We start from the raw sequence: 25729 nt of genomic DNA on the forward strand, positions 1-25729 counted from the left end.
CAGTCACCATCACGTTGTTTTTACATTGAAGTGGTGGCAATAACTGAGAACTAAGCATGGCTTCTGTATCTTAATGGGAAAGGTTTTGGAAGTGGAAAGTTCTGATATTTTTCAGAAATCAGTTGTTCTGCAAGGTGTAGTGTTCAGGCAGACACCTCTGTTCATGTGTTGATCAACCTTTTTCTTCAAATCTCCCCATGAAATAGATGTAATGTGTTCAAATTCACCTACATGGCTCTAGTCATGTGGGCTTAGTTCTTGAAAGCAGGGGATATAACAGGGTTATTAAATATTTAGTGCTTCTCAGTTTAGTGTGGACTGACTGGGGTTTTTTAACTTTTATTTGCCTACTGATAACATGTAAGATACCAAACAGCTGCCAGATGGTTCCAGCTTTATGCCACTTCTGACTGTAAGATTAATTTTTAAAAGTGCTGCAGAAATACAGGGGCAAATATCTCTGTGTTGCTGACCCTTTTAGTCATGCATACTGATTTTTGTCCTTGAAGTAATTTCTGGATCTTTTTTCATCCGTCATCTGTTTAAACATCTCATTGCTGAGGCGTGTTCTCTCCATTTTAGGCTTTTTTATGTTTGTACTTTTTGGAGTGGATGGCAAATGGTGTTAGAAGTAACCTGAAGAACCCTATGACATAAAGACTCAGGAAATAGTATTTGCTGTTTGAACTGTAAAGATTAATTTTTACTAAATAAGGAAAGATTAATTTTTACTAAATAAGGAATTAATTAGTGAATTTAACGCATGATTATTGCTTCTAATGCAAACTTCATATTGCTATTCTTGCTAGGTGTTCTGCTGATGACAGCTTCAGAAAATGAAGATAATGACATCCTGTGGTGTATCAATCACGATTCTTTCCCTTTTCAAAAGCCAATGATGGAAACACAGGTACTAAAGCTAACTTTTACACAGTTTTGATGGAATCTAGATATTACTTCCTCCTTTCTGGTAACAGATACTTTAGTAGTAGTATCTGCAAGAAATGAGTCGTTCACAGAAAACTTCCACGCGGAGTTTGGAAATGCTTACAAAGCTACTGATCCATGTGCTTCAAAGAAAAAAAATACTAGGCAGTTTTGTCAACGACTGTGAATTGATCTATTAGGAATTCCTTGTTCAGCCATACTTTCTAGCTTGATGCAACCTGTGTATCAAAAGCAATTGCCTTGACTTCTGGGATTTGACTTCTGATTAACATATTTGAAAATAATGTTGTCTATAGCATTCTGCATATTGTGCACAAGCACAGAAAGACATGGTCCACAGTCAATAGTGGTGGCGTCTGATGAGGATAAAATTTGGCAAAGATTGTTTAAAATGTAGGCACTGGAGACTCTGGGTTTCTGTAAACTGATATGCCATGTCTTCATTAAATTTCAGGCATGAATATAATCTCTTCATTATTTCACTTTTTCTCATTTTCTTTTTCCTAATTGTTTCTAAGTGAGTTTTTAAGAGGGGTTTGGAGTTGCCTTACGTGTCAGTTCGGGGAGGCAATTTCATGTATTCCACCTCTGAAGGAAGTCTGAAGTATTCTACTGAAGTAGAGGAGTGCTATATCAAAAGTAGTATTATTGGAGGAGCAGTGGTAGAGTTGGAGTGAATGGAGAGGCTATTTAAGTTATAAGTTTCAAAGTCAGGTTTTGATTTATTTGCTGTTTTAATAACCCACAAAGGAGCTTTATAATTATTCCAGATCCTTTCCCTTAAGTGCAAAAATTTACACATAAGTATCCCAAGTGCTAACCTCTTTCTTTTTTCCAAGGCATTTGAGAGTAATAGGAAGCTAGGTTTCCCAAACAAAACTGCAACTTTCTTGAGCAGCAGTTCTTGTTAGCATATATACATAGTTTTCTGGAATGTCTTCACTATCATTTGTTTCTTCTTGAGTTATGTTTGAAGTACTGCTGCCAGCTGTGGAAGTCTTGTAAACCTTTATGATTCAGTTGCAGCGTTTTTTTGGTTCTTTAAGAAATAATTTAAATTCTTGACAGCTGCTTTGGTACTTAGTTCTGATATGGATAGCAAATTGTTGTTTATATTGTAGCAGCATTAAAGGATCCCACTTAGCAAGTTGTTTTACATTTAAATACAAAACACTATCCCTGTCCCCCAATAGAAGCAATATGTTATCCCATCTCCCAAAAGCAGTGGTATATATACAACTAAATTTGGTGGTAACCTTCTGTTAGACAAGACAAGAGCTTGCTTATTGAGTTTTCTGGTGTCAAGAATAGATTCTATTCTGGTTAATTTGAAATGGTGAATAGTATAATATCACCATGAATGTACAAAATCCATGTCTGTAATGAAACTTTGGATAATATCTGTCCTGTTGCTCAGATGACCACCCGTGTTGATGGACATTCCTGGGCTCTTTCTGCTATTGATGAATTTAAAGTTCAGAAGATAGTAACACCGTTAAACAAAGATACTATTCCAATAACTGATTCACCTGTTGTTGTGCAGCAACACATGCTGCCACCTAAGAAGTTTGTTCTGCTTTCAGCCCAGGTGAGTATTACTTCTCTTAATATAGGAAATCAGAAGAGTTGGAAGACTGATCTAAACCTGTAATTGTTTATTTGTTTTGGATATGTTTTAAGGATTATATTGTGAACATAAAAAGGAATAATGAATATGATTGCTGAAACCACATGTAGGTGTTTTAAATTTACTCAAAGCTATTGGGCCAGCTTGTCTTGTACAGTGTATTAATAGTTTTTTTTGGTCTTCAGAGACCCTTGTAGAGACAGATGATGTGAGAAGTTCTTTTAACCTTGGTTATACTCATGATTATATGAAACAGACATTGGCTGCCCAGAAAATACAGTGTGAGTAAGAAGAGGAAGAACTTCTTTACCTTGAGGTTGTCAGGGCACTGGAACAGGCTGCCCAGAGAGGTCATGGAGTTCACCTCTCTGGAGACTTTCAAAACCCGCCTGGTTGTGACTCTGTATGGCCTGCTCTAGGTGAACCTGCTTTAGCTGGGGATTGGACTAGATGATCTCCAGAGGTCCCTTCCAACCCTGATTATTCTATAAATACTGTTGGCAATTGAAATTTGAATAAATAATTTCTTCTTTGTCATCCCAAAACAGTTTTTTGAAAGGTTTTTAATAAACAAAATCCACAAAAAGAAGAAAGATATTAACTTCCCTATTTCTTTTTGGATTACATTTACCAATATTTTAGGGCACTTAATACCTTAACCAATAGCCAATTAAAAAAACTAATTTAATCATTAATGTTTTGCAACCTCTAGATTCAGCCTGCATTTGTTTAATGGCAGCTGTTTTGGTAAAGGCACTAATCGGACCCTCTCCATTAGTTAGTATGGATGCAGGGTAGACGATAGAGTGTAGAGTCTTACCATGCCCTTGATTCTGAATTTTTTTTTTCCAGGCAGTTTTGAGGATTTGTAAGATACGTAAATAATTCTATTTTTTATATACTTGCTATATGTTGGTGATGTATTTTTCGTGTTAGGCTGAGAACAGCAAAATTAACTTAGTTTATGGAGAGTTTATAGCCACTGCAGTATTTTTCCTGCCTTTCCTAGGCTTTCTGGAGTATTTTCTCCATGTGAATGGGAAGTGGCCTTTATGTACCATTCACATTGTACTTTGATCCAGTAGTGCCATGGAGAAAAATTTAGAATGCTAAAGATAAGCATTGTGGGGAGGGGGTGTTGTGATGGCCAAAGTAAAGACAACTTTATTCTAATTTACTTTGAATTACTTTTAGGGGAGCTTTATGTTTCATAAGCTCAGACCTGTTGATCAGCTGCGGCATCTGCTTGTTAGCAATGTAGGTGGAGATGGAGAAGAGATTGAAAGATTTTTCAAGTTGCATCAGGTAAGAACTTTTCACAGGTTGTGAAAAACTGAAGATTTATAATATTTATGTAAATCTAATTGCTTTCTTTAGCATCTTTTTGTTGTTGCTGTAAACCCGTAGTTAACACTTACCAATTAAAGTGTTAGCTGTTCCTCCTGTATTATTGACATAAAACAAGATTGTATAAGAAATAATTTCTTACATTATGATATCTAAAAACTGAAGTTTAATTCACTTATCCTGAAATTCTTATGCTTGTATGTAGAAGTATAATGAAGTTCTTGGTTTAGAAAAGGAGTTCATCTAGAGCAGGGAAAGACATTTCTTAAAAAATACTTGCCACTACAAGAGGATTTTACATTTTGAATGCCAGTAAAAATGTCTGTAATTGGTCAAATTTTTTGTTTAAGGTAAATAACAAACAAGCAGGAAGGAAGCTATTGTAGATTGCCATTTTAATTTGACTACTGATTAGTAGCTGTAGTGAATGTTCACTGTAATCGGTTCTCTTGGGCTTTGCTAGGACATAGTGGTATTTTAACATGCCATTAGAATATGCAAAACATGATTATTATTTTTCTTCAATCTTTATGTTTCTGTAGAAATTGTATGAATCTTAGTCATACTTAGCTGACAGACATGGAGATTTTTTTCCTACCAGTAATTGCATTGAGTTTACAAAAACTGTATATAACAGACTTGCCTGCTATAGTGGGATACCTCACTGTGATTCACTTCCTGTCTATAATTGGGAAAAGCCAATTTCCTTGCATTCTGAACGAAATGGTGCAGAAAGTACTTACTGTTTTGTTACTGAGCATTGTAACTTCTATATTTTTCTTATCGATTTGATGTAAGCTGCCACACTAATCACAAAATATGCTCTAGGAGGATCAGGCCTGTGCCACTTGCCTTATCTTGGCCTGTTCTAATGCTGCATGTGATAGAGAAGTATCTGCCTGGGCTACTCGAGCATTCTTCAGGTATGTTTCAAACCTGTAAGTTGTTATGAATATTATGTTCAGGCTCACTTCAGCCAATAAATAATTTTAAAGGCTTTTCAACCTACTTCCTGAGTGAACATTGTTTTAAAATGAGCATAGGCTGTTAAACCTGTTAGAATATGCTTTTGCATTAATTTAGGGCTAATCAACAAAGGAAGCTTCCTGTGCTGATTGATAGTTCCCCTCTTGGATATTTGTACTTTACATGTAAAGGAGGCTATTGAAAATGTAGTTTAATCTGCTTGAAATGCACTTATCTGTATTTCACAGTATCCCAGTTCATTAAAGTGTGGTGTGTAGTAATATCTTTATACTAGCTCAGACAGCTGGAAAAAGAATACACAATCTTTTTAACTTTTGTGGGCATTTTGGGTTTATTTTTGTTTTGTTTCGAGGGTTTTTTTCTGAACATATTGCAGTTATTTATACTGTTCACCATTGTGCCAAGGAAATTGATATTAAAATGGGGTTATGCTGTTTAGCTGATGGCTTTTAGTCACAGATTTTGATTGTTTGGTTTGGTTTTGTTTTTTTGGGGTGGCATTGGGTGGTGGTTGTTGTTGTAATTTATTCCACTACAAATTGAGTGAGGAAGTACGGGCTTCTGCTCTGCTGGAGGATTAATTTGTCATCTGTGTATTTTAAATACTACATATGTTTGGTATGGTGCATATATGTATATTTTAATCAGCTGCCTTAAACAAATTGGTTTATTGTGGGTCTCTTGGCTGTCCTCACAGGGCATGCAGCCTGGAGGAAAAAAAGATACAGCTGTTGTGAGTGATGCTAGAATGGGCAGATTTTTATGTTTGCATTAGAGTTCAAGTGTTACATTCCCAAAAGCTTGCTTGTCAGTTTCCAAAACTAGTGCAGGTGTTAGATCCAGTCAGCTATTCTCAGTAGGCTGACTAACTAACAATAGTTAACTCTTTGTTAAACAATTGCATTACAAGATCAGAGAAAATGTGGATGACAACTCTGGTGGATAACTCTCGAGGGAAGGGTGTTTGCGAGGGAAGATGTAGCAATGTGCTCATGTAGCACTACAAAAGAGAAATGGAGAGAAATTACTTGTGGACAATAGAAGAACAAGTGTGGGTCATCATCAGCTCAACTTTCCTATAGAAGCAAACCTTAAAAAAGACACTAAAGTGTAAACCTGATTTTGAGAGTTCGTAAATTTCTCCTTAAAGCCTGATCACATCATATCACTGTAGAACTCAAAACACCAAAAAAACCCAAACTTGTTCATCTAACTTATCTTTACAATTACATATGTTTATGCTTTTCATATGACACGTATTCCATTAGTTTTCTTCCCTTCTGTGAAAAATGCTGATCAGTCACAAGTATTTCTGACAAGTTATGTGAGGGTTTTTATTCACCATTTTAAAAGAACCCTGAAATTGCTGTTAATTCCAAAAGACGTGAAAATTAAATGGACTATCTATGAAGTGTGAGCAGTTTTTGTCTTTGTAAATTTTAGGTATGGTGGAGAAGCACAAATGAGATTTCCGTCTGCTCTGCCTCTTCCAAGCAACATTGGACCTGTTTTGGGTTCTCCTGTTTCTACCAGTAAGTAGCAAGCATTTAATGGTTTTGGACAAGTTGTTAGTTGTTGGGTTTTTTTCCTTTAATATGTTGTATTTTGTCTTCCCACAAGTACTGGTGTTCTTACTGTCAGAAATGGTCCTTGATTTTCCACTCACCGGCTAATTTATTACAGAGTTTCTTCCATTTCTTGAGTGATTCTTTGATTTAGTGAGAAGGTAATGTGATCTGGGTGTTGCATATAGTCTATTAAGATGATGTGGAGAAGGTATACATTTGTTGCTGCCAAAGCCACATGAGCAGCCAGGGAACAACTTACCAATACTATAGTTCAAACTTTACAAAGATTAGTTAGTTGTTGTGTGGCTATTAGCAGAGTATCTTCTTAGAGTGTCATTGTAGTACCTCTGCAGATGCTGCTTATGGAAAGAAAAAAAAATTCTGAACAAGAAAAGGGTTGATTGTTTGGAATGATTTCTCCCTGTAAAAGCTCTTGCTTCCACACTTGGTTTCTGCTTAGCTCATCAGTGCCACCTGCAAATGAGAACAGCGCCTACTGTTTCTCAGAACTTGATGCTTATCGGAGTAGAGGCCTCTCTGTGTTACTCAGGTTCACTCACAACTACAGTTGCCTCAGGAAATTGTCCTTTAACATGTGTTACTCAATTCCAGATCTTAAGGGTTGTTTAAAAAAGAAATTCGTGATGATGAATATGGAACTCTGAAATTATTTAATTACTTTAAAAAAAAAAAATAGGTTGGTTAATCTGGCATGTGGCATTCAATTTTACACATCAGACTTGGGGATAAACTTCCCTTACCTGGGATGCAAAGAAATTCCATTTCAGTACTGTTTTTGACATAGATCCAAATTCATAAGTAGTGGAGAAAGGCATGCTGAACTGGGATGAACTTTAGGAAAATCGGTCAACCCCCTTTCTCAGAATTCCTAACTCATGTTAAAACACTGAAGAAGAGTGGTTTTTAATGCATCAGTGACATTGCGATTGTTCCACACCAGCAGCCTTGGAAAGCAATGTGGGCAGGAGCTGAGGCAAGGCATAAGAATGTAAAATTAAGTCTGAGCTGAAGAGAACAGCGGCTATGGGGAAGACAAATGCTAGGATCAGACTGAGAATTAAAGTAAGGTGTGGGAGAGAGGACAGGAAGCTTTGTAATCAATGAGATGACTCCTTTTAGAAGTAAAAGTATTTTTCCCAAGTCTGAATGTGTGGATATTATTATCATTTGCTGTCACATATGCCTCTGTGAATCACTGAAACCTAGTATCAAAGCACGTGTTTCAGTTTTGCTTCAGTGACATGTTCAGGTGGAAGATTCTTCTGCTATTACTCCATTTGCACAAAGGGTAGAGAACTCTCATGTGAAATGAAGATGCTGATACTGTGGATGTCCCATGTGGTGGGTCAGACAGTGCTGACAGAAATTGATTAGAACACCTTGAAATTTTGCATGTGAAAGTGTTAGCATTACAAGGCCAGGGACCATTACCTCGGTTCCCTTTTTTCTCTCTGTTAAAAGTCTAGTCTGGCATTCACATCCTATTCCTCTGCAAGTTTGTGCTTTGCTTGCCAATACAGTGCGTTGGTACTGTTGAGTGAAGGAATTTGTTGTCCTTTGTGCTATTATCTCTTGTCCAACTGAGAGAACTGTAGTGAATAAGGCAAGGACTGATTCTTTGATAAAAGCCACATTTTTAAAAGTGCCAGTTTTCTTGCCCTTTCTGTGATACATCATCCTACATGCTGATGGTACATGGAGATTTTTGCAGATGACCACACACATTCCTTGTGTTTTGGGGTCTTGGGTATTAATTTGTGGAAGGGTTGGGTATTCACAGCTGTATCTGAGGCTGTGGATAGTCTCAGACTGAATGTTTCAAGTTAACAGCGTTGCTGTAGTGTTTGTCCAACTGCCTTATGTAAAAATCAAGAGTTAATACCAGCTTGCTTCAGTTTAGTGCTTTGAAGGTAAAATTAATATACTTTGAAAAGATGTAAATGACTGAGTGATTTGAAAGCAGGTCTGTGTCAGGAATGGGAGCAGTCAGAAGGTGAAGAAAAAGAGAAAGTATATGGACAGTATTATATTCAATGCAGGGAACAGGTGGTGTGCAATAAATAGCATGTGTATGCTGAGGAAAAAAATTTTAATAACCAGTTTTGAAAGATGGGTATCCATTTCATTCACTTAAGAGTGTTGAGTTGATAAGAAATGAGTGCAGTTTGGTATTTAAAGTTAAAACCATTCCAACAGCTTTTATTTATCATTAAAGTACTTAATCTAAAAACTTTGCTACTTTCACACATGAATTTTATGGGTTATAATTTGGTTTGGGGCTTTTGTTTTTAACAATCTTAACTTTATTTCTTTTCCCTTTAGGTACCTCCTTGACAGTTGATAGTCCATATCCTAATGTTAGCTTTTTAATAACATTTGGGCAAGGTATTGCCGCCTTTTCCTTTGTTGGAGAAATGGAGAATTTTTTTTCAAGTAGGCTTTTTTATTTGCATTCAAATGAGTAATATTTACCTAATTTTACCCTAGGTTTACAACATCCTAGTACATTATCTCCCGTACTTCCTTCTGGGAATTCCACGTCCCACCCTGGTACATCCATTAGTGGAATGATGGGTCCTGAGATAGTATTTTCTGGAAGACACAATGGCATCTGCATATACTTTGGTCGGATTATAGGGTGAGGTGTTTGTTTAAAAAGAGATTCTGTCACTCGTTTTTTTCATAGTTTTTCTTTCCCTGATGCTTGTGGGTGGCAAATTGTATCTTAATAGCATTTAAATTTGGAATTAGTAAGGTGCACTTTTATACTGTGTTTATGAAGTAACCATTAATATGTTCTCTTTACAAGTCTATTAATAATAATAATAATACTTTCAGTGAATGGCTGGGACAGGAAAATTGTGAGATCAATGTCTAAGCAATCAAGCATATATACTCAACTCTGAAAACTGTTTTTATTTTTCGAATTTGTGAGCTGTATATTTCAAACTCTTACTAAAGGGTGAAACAGTAATGCAGAAAGACTTACAGGATGAAAGTCCTGGCTTGATGTCTTTTCTGTTAAGAAACTTTAAACCGAATACTCAACTCAGAGCAATGAAGCAAGAGTAAAGAGAATTCTTACTTGAATGTTGAATCCTGTGTTACTAAACGCCCAAAGCAAGAACAGAGCTCTTTATATGTTGGTTATGTGTCTGATTGCTGGTTAGGAAATTTTTGTTACGGTACTTGTTTGCCTAAACTTTATTTCCAGAGAATAATACTGGCTTATATTTAAAGTATTTGAGAGTGTCAAACTTAATTTGAAGTTTTTTTAAATTTGAAATTTTGTTAATTAATTATATCTGTACCATTCAGAAATGTATAAGGGTAACTTTTTTGAATTTTAATTTTCATCCAAATTAAATCCTTATTTTAGACCTTGAAGTAAAAAGCATTACCATGTCTGTCTTAAGAAATTATACATAGAAGACTTGCAAAATGCTTGTTTAAATTACTTGGCTTTTAACACAGTACTCTTTTGTGTTGCAGAAATATTTGGGATGGCAGTATAGTTGTGGAGAGAGTTTTCAAAAGTGGCAATCGAGAAGTTGTTGCAGTATGTGAAAGATTATTTTGTATTTTTAAAAGTTCCTTATAGTATATATTTTAAGCCCTGTTGTAGTTCTGTTCCCAATTACAAACTGTTAAGGAAAATAACCATCATTGTAATTTGAATGTTTTCTTAAGTGCTGCACTTTTAACTGAAGAGTCATTGTAGGTTTAAAATCTTTTTAAGCTACTATTTTGAATGTTACTTTCTAAGAAGCATAACTGAAATTTTATCTCTGCTGTTAATTGGCAATGGCCAGTTAATTGGCAATGGCCATGTTTAGTGATTGTACTTCCTTTATTTCTCCATACCCCCTCCAGACAAAGCCTAAAAATTAAATGCTTTAGTGAGTTAGGATAAAGATTGCAGTTATGTAAGGACACAAAAAGAATTCCAGCATCTTCCTGACTAACATCTTGGTGTTTCACTTTTTGTCCATGATGAAGATAAAACCTTTTCTTACTATGGATGTTATAATCCTGAACTGAGTCATTTCAGCAACGCAAATTAACTGCTACATGAGCTTTCTTCCTCCAGTTGTAAGGTTACTGGGAGACCCTGGAAGACTTTGGCAGTTTTGTTCTGTGCCTTAGCCATATCGGTCATTGTGTTAGTTCAGAGTTGGTAATAGTAAAACAGAGCTGATGTGGTTATCAGCGGGACAAAGAAAGTAGCATCTTGAGTACCATGTATCTTCAGAAGACTACTGCCTCTTCACATGTGTGCCCCCTCCCTCAATGACTGTGGTATAAAAATGTTGTGTTCTAGTGATAGCATTACTGTTACGCTATTTGTTTGTTGTACCCTCTTTGTCTTTGTCTTTTTAGTGGCATGAGCTTAAAAATGTAAAGTTTTGGAAACTAAGCTTTCTGTAAAGAAGTGTGCTTTCTTTTTCAGTTAGAAAGCAGCGTTGCATCCCATGTGCTGGAATGTGTCCTACAAGAACTAAAAGGTTTACAAGAATTTCTGTATAGAAATTCACAGTTTGCTACAGCAGGAGCCCTCGGAAACCCAAGGTAGTATTTCTGTTAAATTTACTAGTGGTGTTTAAGGTCCAGCTTTTGAAAAACTATACCATGTGTATCTGTGTTGAGATGAAGTTTATGTATGGTCTCAATCTTCAGCAATTGGGGATTATGTTATATTTAATCTTCAAAAGGTACAGTATTTGTAATCATTAGCGTTTCTCTTTGTTTTGGAATTGCAGTTTCAGCACACCAGCCAATCTGCAACAGCGGCTACTGGGTTTCATGCGGCCTGATGGTGGAAGTTCTCAGCAAGTCCAGCAAGAACTCCAGAGGAAATATCATGGTATGTAATTACTTTTGAACTGGAAGTATCAGGGAATGGTGCATTTGGATGTTGCCTTTCTCGCTTTTCTTGTTAAAACTGCTGAATAAAAATGCCCTTTTTCCATACAGATTTGACGTTAATCAACATGCCATACTTCGTAGTAAGTTCTTCACAAGAAGCACTGTAGTTTGGAAAATAGCTTTGCTAGCACCTTGCTTTTGCTTCCATACCATATTGTACTGTTCCATCAGGAGCAGTGCCTCTGCAGTGATGTTGGTGTGAAAAATCATTTACATACAACTGTACTAGATATGAAATATATATCCAGAACAAAAACTTAGATCTAGGTAGAGAAACATTCCAGCCTTTAGGCTGATTGGCAAGAGACTTCATTTGCTACATGCTGCATGTTACCTTTAATGGAAATTGAAAGCTTTAGTATTGCAACTAATCAAAGCAGTCCACAAAGGTGAATCTCTCTCTGTGAAGAGAATCTGGGTTTCAGAATGGTAACATCTAGTAGTACTGAACCACTGCAAAACACAAGTTGTATGTCTCAATTTATTAAGTTAAAATAAAAGTGCTTGAACCTTAATGCACTTTTAAATTCTCTCATACAAAGAATGAAATTTCAGTTACGTTTAGATACGGGTCCTCTTTATACTATTTTCCCCATTCAGATAATCTTGAACCAGAGGTTTCTTTGCATACATGTGTCTCTTTTCTTTTCTTTTCTTTTTTTTTCTTCCTGATGTTCTCCATATTTCATAAGATTGTTTCATCTCCTCATTACGATACTTTGTAGCTGCACATCTGTTTATGTTTTTAAGATAACAATTTTTAAGCAACTCATTTGCAAGACAAGTGAGTGTGTTGTCCTGTCAAGAAGAAATACTGTAACGCAAGTTCCCAAAGTTACAGTCACTGAAATGTCTAAAAACTTTGTTTAGAGATAGAGGCCTGACACACAGCCCATTTGAATTCATGTCCTCCTATAGTGTAGCTCTTGCCCAGCATTTGCAGGCCAGTTGGGAAATGTTGCTGATGTGTATACAGAATTGACTATGGTATGTGATCCTGGGTTTTAATTTCTAGTTAATTTCTGTAGTGCTCAGTTTAAATAGTGTGATTGTAAATATATTTTTTTAAAGTCATTATGTAGAATTTGGTAGATATTTAATAATTGTTTTTGCATGCATTTCAAAACCCATAAACCTTTTGTATTGCTGAATGACACAATGTAATTGCTGCTTCATTTCTGAACTGTAAGCACTCAAAAGTAAAGGCATAAATTGTTAGTTATCTTTCACCCATGCAATAAGTAAGTCCATATTATTCTTTCAGTGAATATAATACATCTTACCAGATTTAAATGTTATAGTTTTCAGAGCAGTTGCTCCTTTAAAGATAGTTTAGATAGTGTTGACTGAAGTTTTAGCTATAATTGTTCTTTCTAAAAGCAAATACAGGCAGTCAAACAAAGTGAATATGTATGGTTTTAATTGTACTTCTTTTATGTTCATCATAAATACATTGATAATAACTGTTTACAAAAAATAAACAAAAATTTTAAGACTGATAGGTAGATCCAGTGCACTCAGATGAAGCTATACTTCTTTTTCAGAAAGTACTGCTCCCTTTTGCACAGTTTGAAATAAATGTTAACAGATGGTATTTGTTTTGGGGAAATATTAACATGGCACTTTTCTCCAAAGAGATCTAGACAGCATTAATCAAGAATGGAAGAGGAAAAAAAAAAAAGACATTTAAGGAGACTGTTATTTTAACACCTCAAAAACTTACATGCTAATTTGAAACACATAGAACAGTTACTTATTGTCAGTATTTTTGCATTAACAGCTGAGGCACAGCTAACTGAGAAAACCTCACTTCAAGGCATCCAGCAACTTGTTCACAAAACTTGCCAGGCATTGGCTCTATGGAAGTTGCTGTGTGAGCACCAATTCAGTGTTGTTGTAGGCGAGCTTCAGAAGGTACGATCTGAATCATACGATCTTAATTTTGTTTGTATTTAACATCTGAATTTCTTTTGCTACCTAAATATTCCTAAAGGAGTATTACTTTAATTCACCAAGAAACATATAATGAATTTTAAACCACACATGGTTTTTTGTTCAGGTTGCAAGTATTTATTTTTAAGAAACTAAGAAGTAGTATTGACTTCATCAACTAATTTTAGCAGTTTGGAAGTGTCACTAACAATAGATTTTATTTTACTTTTATTGACAATAATGAGTCTTGTTTTATAAAGTACTGTGTTGTCACTTTAAACACATTCTGCAAATTGTGCTGAAAAGAATAGACCGTTGTTGTCCAGCCAAGAGGAACTCAAACCTTGCCTTGGTGGTGTTAAATGTTTAAGTGGAGAGCAGTAGGGTTGTAGAATTGCAAACCCCTGCACGTTTTTGTAAATTAAAAGAGTCCAGAATGTATCACAGAACAGCTGAGGCTGGAAAGGACTTTTAGAGATTATCTGCTCCCACCCTGCTCAAAGCAGGGTCAGCTAGAGTGGCCAGCACAGGACCATGTCCAGTAAGATTTTTAATATCTCCAAAGGTGGAGACTCCACAGCCTCTCTGGACAACCCATTTCATTGTTCAACCACCTTTAGAATAATAGAATTATTCTTATGTTTAGGTGTAATTTCCTTTGCTTCACCTTTTGGCCATTGCATTGTGTCCCATCACTAGGCACCACTGAGAATAGTCTGGCTCTGCCTTGTTTACACCTGCCCATAAATATTAGTAAGATCCCACACACTGCTCCCTGAGCCTTGTGTTCTCCCGGCTAAATGATTCCAGTTCTTTCAGCCTCTGTTTGTAAAGAAGGAAACTGACGGAACTATGGATCCTACTGCTGTGTACCCTTTACTAATGTTGAATTTGCATCTAGCCCTTGAAGAAGCTATTGATTTGAATACTAGGCATTCTGTCCTAGTACTTCATAGGAAAATAGATGGTTCAGCAAATTGTGTTCTTTGTTGATAATAAGAACAATTTTTTAAACTTTAAAAATGCACAGAAGCTGGAGCTCTTCACACCGTTGCTTTGGAGAGTTAGCATGATTTCTAACACAGGCAGCTTTTCTCTTGTGTTGGATAAGGAGTTAAGGAACTTTTTAACAAACAGAACCTTTTCCTCTGTCTTCAGTAGTTTCAGAGTTTTTATTAATAGTATTTTCATGCTGTTAGTGATCATTCATAGACACTACATAGACTATACTGGTAACTATGTAAGCAAATATTCCTAATAATTTTTTTTAAATCAATAACGTTCAATGTAATTTAATATAAAAAACATAAGAGTGCAGACATCAAACTTTTAAAATTCCTCCTTTTTATGCGTCTGTAATTTTTTTCATCTGTGACAGTACTCAGATAGTTCCCGTTACTAAAAACTAACATAGTCATTTTATAGGGTGTGCATTCTGACAGCGTCCTGTGAAGGGGAACTGCTAATTCCATTCTCATTTACAGCGATCTGAAACAAAAGTGACCATGGTAAAGATGGCAGCAGCAGTCTGCTAAGTTCTCACTGTTGTTTGGCACCCAAGGGTCTAGTGCCTTCATTGATAGGCCTTTCTTTATTATTTCCATTTTGCTATGTAACGTTTATTTTAAATAACGTATTTCTGTACTGTGCACTTTAGTCATTGGAGTTCTGTATATTTTTATTTGCTGAAAACAGTTAATTTTGCTGCTGTAGCATTGTGACATTTCTAAACAGAATAAAGTAAAAGCTTTGGCGAACTACTTAAATTCTGTCTATTTTCAGGAACTTCAAGAACATCTAAAGATTACTGCTTTTAAAGACTTGGTCATTAGAGACAGAGAGCTGACTGGAGCACTTATTGCTTCTCTCATTAACTGTTACATCAGAGATAATGCTGCTGTGGATGGCATCATTGCCCATTTGCAAGATATCTGTCCTCTTCTTTATAGCACTGATGATGCTGTGTGTTCCAAGGTAAGCTCGCTGCCAGACTCTACAGCACCAAAACGCAACATCAGAGCATGTTCAAATGAGGAGATAAGTTGGGCAAGGTTATGAGTCATTATGCTCAAGTAGTTTTCAGGAGCACAGGAACTAACAAAGGCAGGTTGTGTACATATTTGTTACCTTGTAGTTAATTAATGCTGAAGATTATGTGAGCTCTGGTTTGAAGCATTTGCAGTTATTTGTAATGTTCATAGGATCTCTACCTCCAATGTGAAGTCCAATAAAACTGTAATCTTGATGTTGATAAAACATGTTCTTCCTCAGCATAGTCTTGTTTTCTGTCTGTTGCCTAGTTTCATGGAACTTGTGGAAACATAATTGTGTTTTAAGAACTTCAGTCTGTGAAGCTCTTCAGATAGGTTTAAAAAAAGTAACTGGTGGGGGGAGAATGGGGAACTAGCTGGTTGTTAAAGTCTTAAGCCCTTCTTGCTACTGTTGGTATGCAGTCTTTCTGCTGGAAACTTTGTGTTACCAAGTGTTGAGAAACTGTTTTTCAGAGGATGATGTTTCTACTGTGTCAGTTTAGAAATTTGGAGTAACTCATTAACAATATCCATAAACTGTTTGTGATGTGATGTGTTCATGTGAAGTATTTCCATTTTCCCATCATTTGTCTTTAGGCAAATGAACTGCTTCAGCGGTCTCGGCAGGCTCAAAGCAAACAAGAAAAAGAGAAGATGCTAAGAGAGTCGCTGAAAGAGTACCAGAAGATCAGCAATCAAGTAGACCTTGCTAATGTTTGTGCGCAATATAGGCAAGGTAAAAGGCAATCACTGATTGTGTTCTCGTAAATTATTTCTCTAGTATCCTTCTGTGCCATCTTCTTTTTTTTGTTTTGTTTACTAACTTTCAACTAATTTTGTAGTGTTTCACCATATGTGGTTTCTTAGTAACTCTTAAAATTAATGTATATCAACGCATTCTTGTTTAAAGCCTTTCTAGATTTCACCAACCAATCAAAAAAACCACTATTTCTATAGTAAAATATTCCTATCCACTTGTTTCACGTTGCAGTGCCCATTTGTTTCATATACGTGTTAAAAATGCTTTCAGGAAAATTGTTGGGCTCTGTGTAGGCAGAGGGTAAATAACTATACTGTTGCAGGAAAGGTTGTATACCTGTATACCAAATATGTTGTTTGAAACATAGTTCTGAATCCAGTTTTGTGCAACAGAAGCTAGCATATAACTTAAAGGTAGATACAACTGTTGTAATAGTCAAGATTTTCAGCCCCTGTACAAACATGTAACTTCAAACTTGCATATAATCCCCACGGGTTAGGCGGAAACCTTTATATGATCAAGACCAGAGTGAATAGGGTTTATTTTTTCTTGCTTGATAAAATGGGAAGTGTTGATGTCACTTACCGTTCTGTTATAGATTTAATACAACAATGAACAGTGGTATCTATTGGTTTTTTTCTAGTGCGTTTCTATGAGGGAGTGGTAGAACTCTCTCTCACAGCTGCTGAGAAGAAAGATCCGCAAGGCCTTGGCCTTCATTTCTATAAAAATGGAGAACCAGAAGAGGATGTTGTTGGACTGCAAGCTTTTCAAGAGAGGCAAGTTTTCAGGATAATTTATGACCATTATATGGGGTACTTTATTTCAAGTGACTAAAAAAGTAATTCTTTTGAGGAAGGTATGCAGGGTAATGACAAACAAGTATTTTATAATAGGGGACACAATACAGATGTTTTTGTTCAGCATGCTCTCCTTGGTTTCGTTAATATAGCATCAACTTAATCTGGAACAGAGCGTAAACTGATAGTTGCAGAAAACACTGGGATCTGAACGTTACAGAAGTATTTGTGAGAAGGGTGATGGAGAGCAATCAAGATTGTAGCAACTAGCTGACAATCTGTGACCTTTTTAAAATTTTAGCAATTGTGTTTACAAAGGCACACAATAACAACGTTTGAGAAGAGTACAGTATTTCATAGATGGTTGCAATGAAAATTGTAAGGCTTATTTCCATTTGCTCCATTTACAGATTGAACAGCTACAAGTGTATCACTGACACCCTTCAAGAGTTGGTGAATCAAAGTAAAGCTGCTCCTCAGTCTCCCAGTGTACCCAAAAAGCCAGGTCCTCCGGTGTTGTCATCTGACCCCAACATGCTGAGCAATGAAGAAGCAGGGCACCATGTAAGAAACTCACAAAAAAATCATGACTGCACTCCAGAAATCAGTGTGATTTGAAGTGGTGTAGAATTTATTATTTTTAAAAAATTATTATGGAATTGGTTTAGCAAAGTATATGAAAGTCACTTGGCTTCTTTATGTACAAAGTGTTCATAGAAATGATGACATGCAAATAATGTGAACCTAAGTATTGTCACATGTATTCAGTGCTTGATGTAAGGTAACTGCTTCTGGAATAAGAGCTTTGGCCTTCTCTTCCCTTAGTTTGAACAAATGCTGAAGCTGGCTCAGCGTTCAACAGATGAACTCTTCAGTATTGCACTTTATAACTGGTTGATACAAGTGGACTTGGCAGACAAACTGTTACAGGTGAGCTTGAGAATTCCACTGAACTGGAAAAGTTAATTCGAATAATGCTGATGCTTTAAAAAAAGAGAAGAGAGCAAGAATATAAGTGTTATATTTATGACTTCTGCAGGTTACTGCCCCCTTTTTGGAACCCTACCTTGTGCGGATGACCAAGATTGACCAAAATAAAGTCCGTTATATGGATTTACTGTGGAGATACTTTGAAAAGAACAGAAATTTTAGTAACGCTGCCAGAATCTTGGCTAAGTTGGCTGACCTGCATAGGTATGGATCATGTGTGATCTGTTGCATGTATCAAGAAAATTGGGGAAAAAACAAACTAAAATCAAGACCTTATGTGTAAGTAGTTTAAGAAAAGGCCAATGCCCAAGGATGTTTGCTAGAAGATTTTTAAATAATTGGAATATATTAGCTTTTCATTCAGGATGTTATTGGAAAGAAATTTTATGTTTATTTTATATATTATACAGTAGCTTGCAGTGTATATCCTGTTATAAGTACTACATATCAAGCAGTCATTTCTTTTACAGAATTTTATAATGAGATAGGGTAATTGAGTGGAATGAGAAGTACCCTTGAACTGACCCTGCAACAGAGATGGGGTTTTATGGTTCGATAATGTCCTGCACAATGTAGTAAAATCAGAAGTCACTTAGTAATTCTCAGAGTCTAGTTAGAATATAATTAACCCTCAAATAATTATAGTAGGTACTCATTTTATTTTGAATATTTGTTTTGCAGCACAGAAATTTCTCTTCAGCAGCGTCTTGAATACATTGCACGTGCCATTTTGAGTGCCAAAAGTTCCACTGCCGTATCCTCTATAGCTGCAGATGGTGAATTCCTACATGAACTAGAAGAGAAGATGGAAGTAAGAAAAAATATTAATCTAAGCTACACTCTAAATGTATTATTTCACTTTGTCTCATTGGCACATGATACTTCTATTACCAGTTATTTAGAAACAGTTTTCTGTGCTTTTTTCCCAATGTGGCATGGTAATATAGTTCATAGGAGACTCTTGAGGTGTAAGGCAGTAACATTTTGACATTTAAAGAAGTTAACTCTGTGTGTATTCTTAAGCTTTGGTTAAATTAATCCAATCTTGAAATACTTTATTATTCTTCTTAAACAAGGTTGCAAGGATACAGCTTCAAATACAAGAAACTTTACAACAGCAGTATTCCCATCACTCTTCAGCACAAGATGCAATCTCCCAGCTTGATGCTGAGCTGATGGATATAACCAAGGTGAATAAAATTTCTATGTATTAAAAGTCAATTTATCACATTTTTGGGGAAAAAAGTTTTGCAGAGACTAACCCTATGCTGACTAGGGAAGGTAATAGAGAGACAGTTTGGCATTCCTGGTCTGAGAATGTCTGTTATCCTAGACTGTCCTTCTCTGTACTTTCAATATTCCTTCAATCTGTAGAACTTTAATTTCTTCCATGTGTTTGTCTTCTTTATTAAGTCTCTTAGATTGCTTCATTTCTTGGGACAATGGTTAGAAAATTAACGGTATTAATTATAATTTTATATAAAATTGAGGATTGTATTTAAGAAGTAAAACTAAAGGTGGTAAAAAAAAGAATAATTTACTAGTCCAAAATCTACCATACAAAATAAAGAAAAGCTGATTATAAAAATTTCCTTTTTGTTTATTTATTTGTGTGAAATGTAAAGCCTGGTAATTTTTCTTCCAGCTGTATGGAGAGTTTGCTGACCCTTTTAGGCTGGCGGAGTGTAAGCTTGCAATTATACATTGTGCGGGTCACTCTGATCCTATCTTGGTGCAGACTCTCTGGCAAGAAATCATTGAGAAAGGTAGGTCTTAATGGACTAGGAGTGGTACAAGCTAGAACTACAGGAAAATAGGTTTTAGGACTGACTGTGTGCTGCTACTGACATGCCGTCCAACTGAGATGCATCTTTGCTGGACTATTCTGTAATGTATTTGGTAAACAGAGCTAACTAGTAATTCATTAATGTTAGGCTTGTATGCCTAAAGGACAAAAAGTAATATTTTTACATATACCTTGGAATATATTGCATGTATGTCTTCAATAATCACATTCCCCATAACGTTTAAGAAGTCATTTCATCCCTTCTTGTTCTTAGATGCCATCTTATATGGACAGTGAAATAATCTGCAAAATTTTGTCTGAAGGTTTCACTATTAGGAAATTATAATAAAATTGTTAAACTTATAATAACAAAGATTAAGCAAACGTCAGAGTCCTGCATTTTTATGATGTCAACAGGAGTGGAAGTGTCAGGGTTTTATCCACTTTGAGAGAAGCAGAGCAGTAGGCACAGAACAGCAAGCCTAGCCGCTCAGCTGTGATAATCTGCCTCACTCTTTACCCTGAGCTGGTAATTCTCTCTCTCTTCCCATTTGTTTTTTTCTTTTTCATGGATTTTGTGCTTGAGGACACCATTGTGCAAACAACATTGACAGTAATTTGAGGGAAAAGCTATGTGTAGTAGTAGGGTTTTTTTATGGATATCTTGTGTTTGGTGGTGGGGTTTTGAGTTTGTGTTTTTGTGGTTGGGCGTTTTTTAGGTGTTTTTTTGTAGATTTGCATGGAACTTCAAGGAAACATAAAATGATGTGTGAATATATGTGTACACACACCAGAGAAAGTGGTATTTTAACTTCCATGTGCTGATTTTGCATTGACAATAGCGTAAGATTTTGATGTTGGTAAATTTAAAGTAAATTTAAAGTACCTCAGTGTCGTTGTATGTAAATGTCCAACTTTTTTTCTGAAGTCACCGCTAAATGATTCCTTTTCACTTTCAGAGTTGAGCAATACTGTGTCTCTGAGCCCTGCTGACAGAATGCAAGCGCTTAGTCTGAAGATGGTATTGCTTGGGAAGATATATGCTGGCACACCCCGTTACTTTCCTTTAGGCAAGTTGTTTAGCCTATGTATACAAATGGGTCTTAGATTTCTTTTAGCCTCTTAAAAAGTTTTAACCTAAGAAATGTCTTTAAAAAAAAAAAAAAAGGAAAAAATACTGATAATTTTGTGATACATAATTACTGTAGTAATCTGTTGCTTCAGCTACAGCAAAAACAGTCACAAATAATTTCGACAGTCAGTAGTGGCGGAGTTGATCTTGAGGGTAGCTCAGTAGTGCTTTTCAGTTTTGTCCAAGAAATGAGGAACAAAAGCTTTGTGATAGTTGATTATTATTACAGTAACTTTGACAAGGGATTGAGGGGAGGGAGGTTACACAAAAGGTAGAAATAGAATTCCTATTGGCATTTAGATTTTGTAAACACAGTATAACTGTTATGATTATGAAACCATTACAGTTTTTACAAGTGCAGTTTTTCTTAGAATTTTGCTAGGGATTTAACCCGTTTACAGTTTTTCACGCTGAATGGGAAGTAAATAAAGCTTAGAAGGCAGCAACAGTTATCTTTGGATAGCTGTGCAGATCCCATTTTGGAAAGTAATGAAGTTTTTCTCAAAAAAAAAAAAAAGTAAGCAACCACGTTTATGTATAAATACACATTTTTTTAATCTGCTGTCTTTTGAAGTATCTGCTACTATCATCAGGGGCAAACTCTTAACAACATCATTCAGGAGACCTCTAGATAATTTTTTGAGCCTCTTTGAGATGCTCACATGTTTTGACAACGTGGTATTACATAAAAACGTGGAAAATACATTGTTCAGCACTAAATGATCTTTTAACAATACTGAAATATTGTAAAAGAACATTTAGTGCTGAACAATACATTGCTTATTGTCACTGACACTTAAACATGATAAAAGATGCAGTAGTGTTGCTGGCTATTCTAGCAAATGAAATATTAGTGTGTTCTTTTGTGCTGAAACAGAAGTTAATGAACTTTTTCTTAACAGCATAGTTCTGTGGCAGAACTGTAATAAAGTACTCAGTGTAAGTAATCAGTCATGCATTGTTAGTAGCTTAATACCATCTTTGGAAGTAGTTACATTTTACGTAACCTTCCCACAGTGCAGACTGGGGAAACTGTTAGATGTGCTTCACAGAAGAAAGGTACTCACTGTGTGGAAGATGGAAAACTAACATTGGAGTAAATAATCACTTTTAAATGCCTTTCTTTGTTAGACTCCCATTAACAATTTGTAATCTAAACATCCCATTATTTTTGTCCTCCAGATTTTTTAGTGCAGGTTCTAGAGCAACATGTCTGCACTTTGAACTGGTATGTAGGTTTTGTAACACATACCATGCAAGAAATTGGAGTGCCATTGCCAAGGCTGCTTGAAGTCTATGACCACTTGTTTAAAGCACGGGTAAGGAAAATAAAAACAAAATAAAAACTTTGTTTCCAACTACTGTCAAGGTCTGTCTTTAGTGAGAAACATAATGTAAGGTGCGATATATCAAAATATCAACTTCATAGTTTTTGTTCTCTTTTTCTACTTTAAGGCTCTTAATGCTGTGGGTTTTTTTCCCCTGGGGGAAACATGATGAAAATTGTTAATCCTTTTACTTCATCTAAAACTTATTTAGGATTAAATAGGATTAGAATTGCTATGTTGCAGAAGGAACAGCATCTCTCGAATACATTAATTTTGTTTCCTGTTAATGATTAGTATTTGTTACTTCACTGCATCTTGTCTGATCTATTGATGCAGTAGGCATAAAGAATAAGAAGACTTGTTTTTAACTTTTGGTTTGTACAACAGACTTGAACAGAATTAAAACAAAGAGAATTGACTTGTTTCTTTTTACCCAGATTCCTTACAGTGTAAGGGGTTCAGAATTAATATCTATTACTTTACAGGTTGTTAGGTAATGGAAAACATTTAAATTAATGCATGTTTTAGCACTTAAAAGTAAAAATACTACTTAAATATAGACTCAGTACAGATTAAAATAGAATTCTCATTTATTTAAGTTTTTGTTACAATGAATAAATAATTACCAAAGCTGGCAACTTGTGTGCATTACACACACATACTTTTTATTTTTCATGTCTCCTTAATATTTGTCTCCTTAATACTTTGGAATTATTTTTTTTTAGGACCCATATTGGAATAGAATGAAAAAGCCTTTACACCTTTTAGAGGCCATTTACGTATTATTATCAGGATATGTACATGATCCAAGCAAAGTACTTTGGAGGTAAGAAAGGCAACTATGTCCTAATAAATAGTGAAAAGATATAAAATGTCCTAAAGCACTGCAATTCAGCAATCCTCAAGGCTTTGCTTTTCTTTTGTGTGAATTTAGTGTTTCTTTACTAGCAGTGATGATGAGACTCCTCATTCAAAACCAGTTGGTAGAAGCTTGTGGGGTCCTCCCCATAATTTCTCCTGAAGATTCAGGAGAAACTGAGAGGATTATTATTTAAATTTTGGCAGCATACTTTAAGGAGTAGTACAGACAAATTTGAGGCAATCTGGGAAAAGTGGAGAAAAATGAGAATCAGGCATTTTGTGGGTTAAATGGTGTATTGTTTAATGGAGAAAGGCTAGAAGCACTGAGTTCTTGGTATTCTGGAAAAGACAAGACTAAATGTGAGGATAGATCTTCCCAAACTGTTTTTAAGAGGTTAGTGATGAGTTACTCCAAGACTAAAATTCAGCTTAGTCTGCAACAGGAAAGAGTTTAGGGAAAATTTTCTAGCTAATAGCGATGTACTTGAGCAAGTTGCCTGCATATTATGGGATCTCTAGCTTTGGCAGCTTTTGTGAATAGACTCTATAAACTTCAGTCAGAACAGTCTTTTCTCAGAAACAACAAGCAGAACTAGGCAAAGCCTTAATAACTCTTCTCACCATAAATTTTTCAGGTTCTCTTGAAAATAGTACATGTAAATATCCCCTTTTCGCATACAGAGTTTACATCTATCTTTTCTCATTTCTTTGTTCATTTGCAGTTGGCTGAATTAAATAATCTTAACTAGAACTATAGCAAATGTTATCTAATTTTAATATGTACTTACATATTAATACCTAAATCATTGTGATTTGATACCATTTTAGATATTTAAATTGCTATCTAAATTAATAACTTATACATTGATTGTATTAGTATCTAAATTAATATCTACATATTTAAATATTCCACATTGCTATTAACTATATAATGTTTTATTGTTTGTTTTAAATATCAGATAAATAGTAATTATTAATTTGTTTTCCTATTAGGCCTTAGTCACAAGTATTAGATTTCAAAAATCAATCTTTCTAATAAATAAATGCTTAAAAGTAGCTGACATGTCTTGCTGATATGTTATTCTTTTAAAACACAAAGAATGCTTGCTTTCTATTTCAGATTAATTCAAATACACAGAAACAAAACAGAACTCGTTGTTATTCTGTTTTCTTTACAGGCAACGATTCACAAATGTTTGCTTGGATGCCATTAGTTGCTACCTGGTTGAACTTCAGTCTATGAGCCCGACGCTAATGGTGCAGACTGCTGTTGGGAATTTTAAGTCACTGCAGGCTAAATTAGAACGGCTTCACCAATAACAGAATCATTAGGTCAGATAAAATGTGCTATGAAATAGAAGTTCAGATCCTCAGAAAGAAATACAGAGAAAGTTTTATCTTGTGCTGTAGTTAGAAATTGTGTGGCCTGTATTTGTGTTATTCTAAAGCTATCTATAAATTGTAGAAGGTAAATGTGATTAATAGAATTTCTTTAAATACTACAGATAGAAAGCTTTTTTTTCACTTTGTTGAAATGAAATACATTGTGATCTTTCCCTTGAGGATTAAAAATATTTGGAAAATATATATATTTTTTTTAATTAATGGGGGAAAAGTAGGATGTAAAATCTACTTGATAGTAGTTTTCCAAGTATCAAAACAAGGAATGACAACTGAAGAAGGCAAGGTGATGATAAAAGCATATCTGTATGGAGTCAGGTGATAATGTGGTCATATGGGGAAGCATTGATGCAGTCACAACTCTGCGTGAATTATTGCCAGGTCTTTCAGTAGCAGATAATCATTATTTCATGACTGTCACATCACTGTCACTTTAAACACAGCCTGGTATAGAATGTTTGGGATGAAAATGCAGAAACTAGAAATCTAATTTGTATTGCAAATGAAATACCATCAATTTTTATTCCCTATTCTATTTTTAAAAAATTTTGTACAATTTAAAAACAAATAAAGATGTCAGAAAGTGACTTTCGTCTACTTTCATTACACGCACACAAGCACCAAATTGTATCTATTCCTTAAAAGGACCAAAGCCTATGCATCATCCTGTATGCATGCTGCTTAAGATTTTTTAAATCTCATCCTACAAGGAAATTTGTTTTGTCTCTGTTTTACTGCTATGCATTATGTGCAACATAAAGTCTATATAATGTGCACAAGAAATTACCAGTTCATGCTGGTCTTTAGTCTTTCTTAAATAACTTCTTCATGCAAGTAAATGATCAAAGTATTTGGAGAGATTTTTAGTGAGGGAAAGAAGCAAATATCTTAGGCCTACAGAGTAGATAAATGTTTCAGCGTTTTTTTTTTCTAAGGAGAATGAGTAGTTCATACACATCACAGGTCTTCAAAAGACAGAAGAAAATAAGTGTGGATTAAGACATTTACATGCAAGTTTTCTACATAGAGCCTTTACTACCAGAGCTAATTACTGTGCTCGAAAGTTTTGTTTAAAGCGCAGTCATTAAATTTCTTTCCTTGTGAACTGCCAGGTACATTCTGGTGATTTTAAGCTGGAGAATGCATCCAGTGAAGTAATACATAAAGTAAAATCTCTTTTTTTCTTACCTCTTGTTAGATCAAAATAGAGCTGAAATCTTAATACTGGCTTTTCTCTTGTCAGTGTTGATACTTCCTCACAGATCTATTTAAATAGAAGAATTAC

The 25729-nt window shown here is 35.3% G+C and overlaps 1 protein-coding gene across 2 annotated transcripts in view; it reads left to right on the forward strand.

Annotated features, from left to right (window-relative positions):
• Positions 1-25029, forward strand: part of NUP155 (nucleoporin 155) — a 32971-nt gene extending 7942 nt beyond the window's left edge. The window contains exons 12-35 of one of the 2 annotated variants that reach the window (XM_040579886.1): positions 810-910; positions 2366-2536; positions 3770-3880; positions 4751-4845; positions 6353-6441; positions 8821-8883; positions 8986-9136; positions 9991-10057; positions 10949-11067; positions 11259-11362; positions 13205-13338; positions 15139-15330; positions 15984-16122; positions 16790-16925; positions 17357-17510; positions 17772-17876; positions 17986-18140; positions 18618-18747; positions 19013-19126; positions 19582-19702; positions 20682-20792; positions 22037-22173; positions 22908-23008; positions 24222-25029. In XM_040579886.1, coding sequence (XP_040435820.1) covers positions 810-910; positions 2366-2536; positions 3770-3880; positions 4751-4845; positions 6353-6441; positions 8821-8883; positions 8986-9136; positions 9991-10057; positions 10949-11067; positions 11259-11362; positions 13205-13338; positions 15139-15330; positions 15984-16122; positions 16790-16925; positions 17357-17510; positions 17772-17876; positions 17986-18140; positions 18618-18747; positions 19013-19126; positions 19582-19702; positions 20682-20792; positions 22037-22173; positions 22908-23008; positions 24222-24363 — 2942 coding nt within the window. In that variant the 3' untranslated portion in view covers positions 24364-25029. The remainder of the gene's footprint in view (positions 1-809; positions 911-2365; positions 2537-3769; positions 3881-4750; positions 4846-6352; positions 6442-8820; positions 8884-8985; positions 9137-9990; positions 10058-10948; positions 11068-11258; positions 11363-13204; positions 13339-15138; positions 15331-15983; positions 16123-16789; positions 16926-17356; positions 17511-17771; positions 17877-17985; positions 18141-18617; positions 18748-19012; positions 19127-19581; positions 19703-20681; positions 20793-22036; positions 22174-22907; positions 23009-24221) is intronic. The other variant, XM_040579887.1, reaches the window with a different exon arrangement.
• Positions 25030-25729: the final 700 nt, after the last annotated feature.

Source organism: Falco naumanni, chromosome Z, assembly GCF_017639655.2.
Source record: "Falco naumanni isolate bFalNau1 chromosome Z, bFalNau1.pat, whole genome shotgun sequence".
Taxonomy (NCBI): domain Eukaryota; kingdom Metazoa; phylum Chordata; class Aves; order Falconiformes; family Falconidae; genus Falco; species Falco naumanni.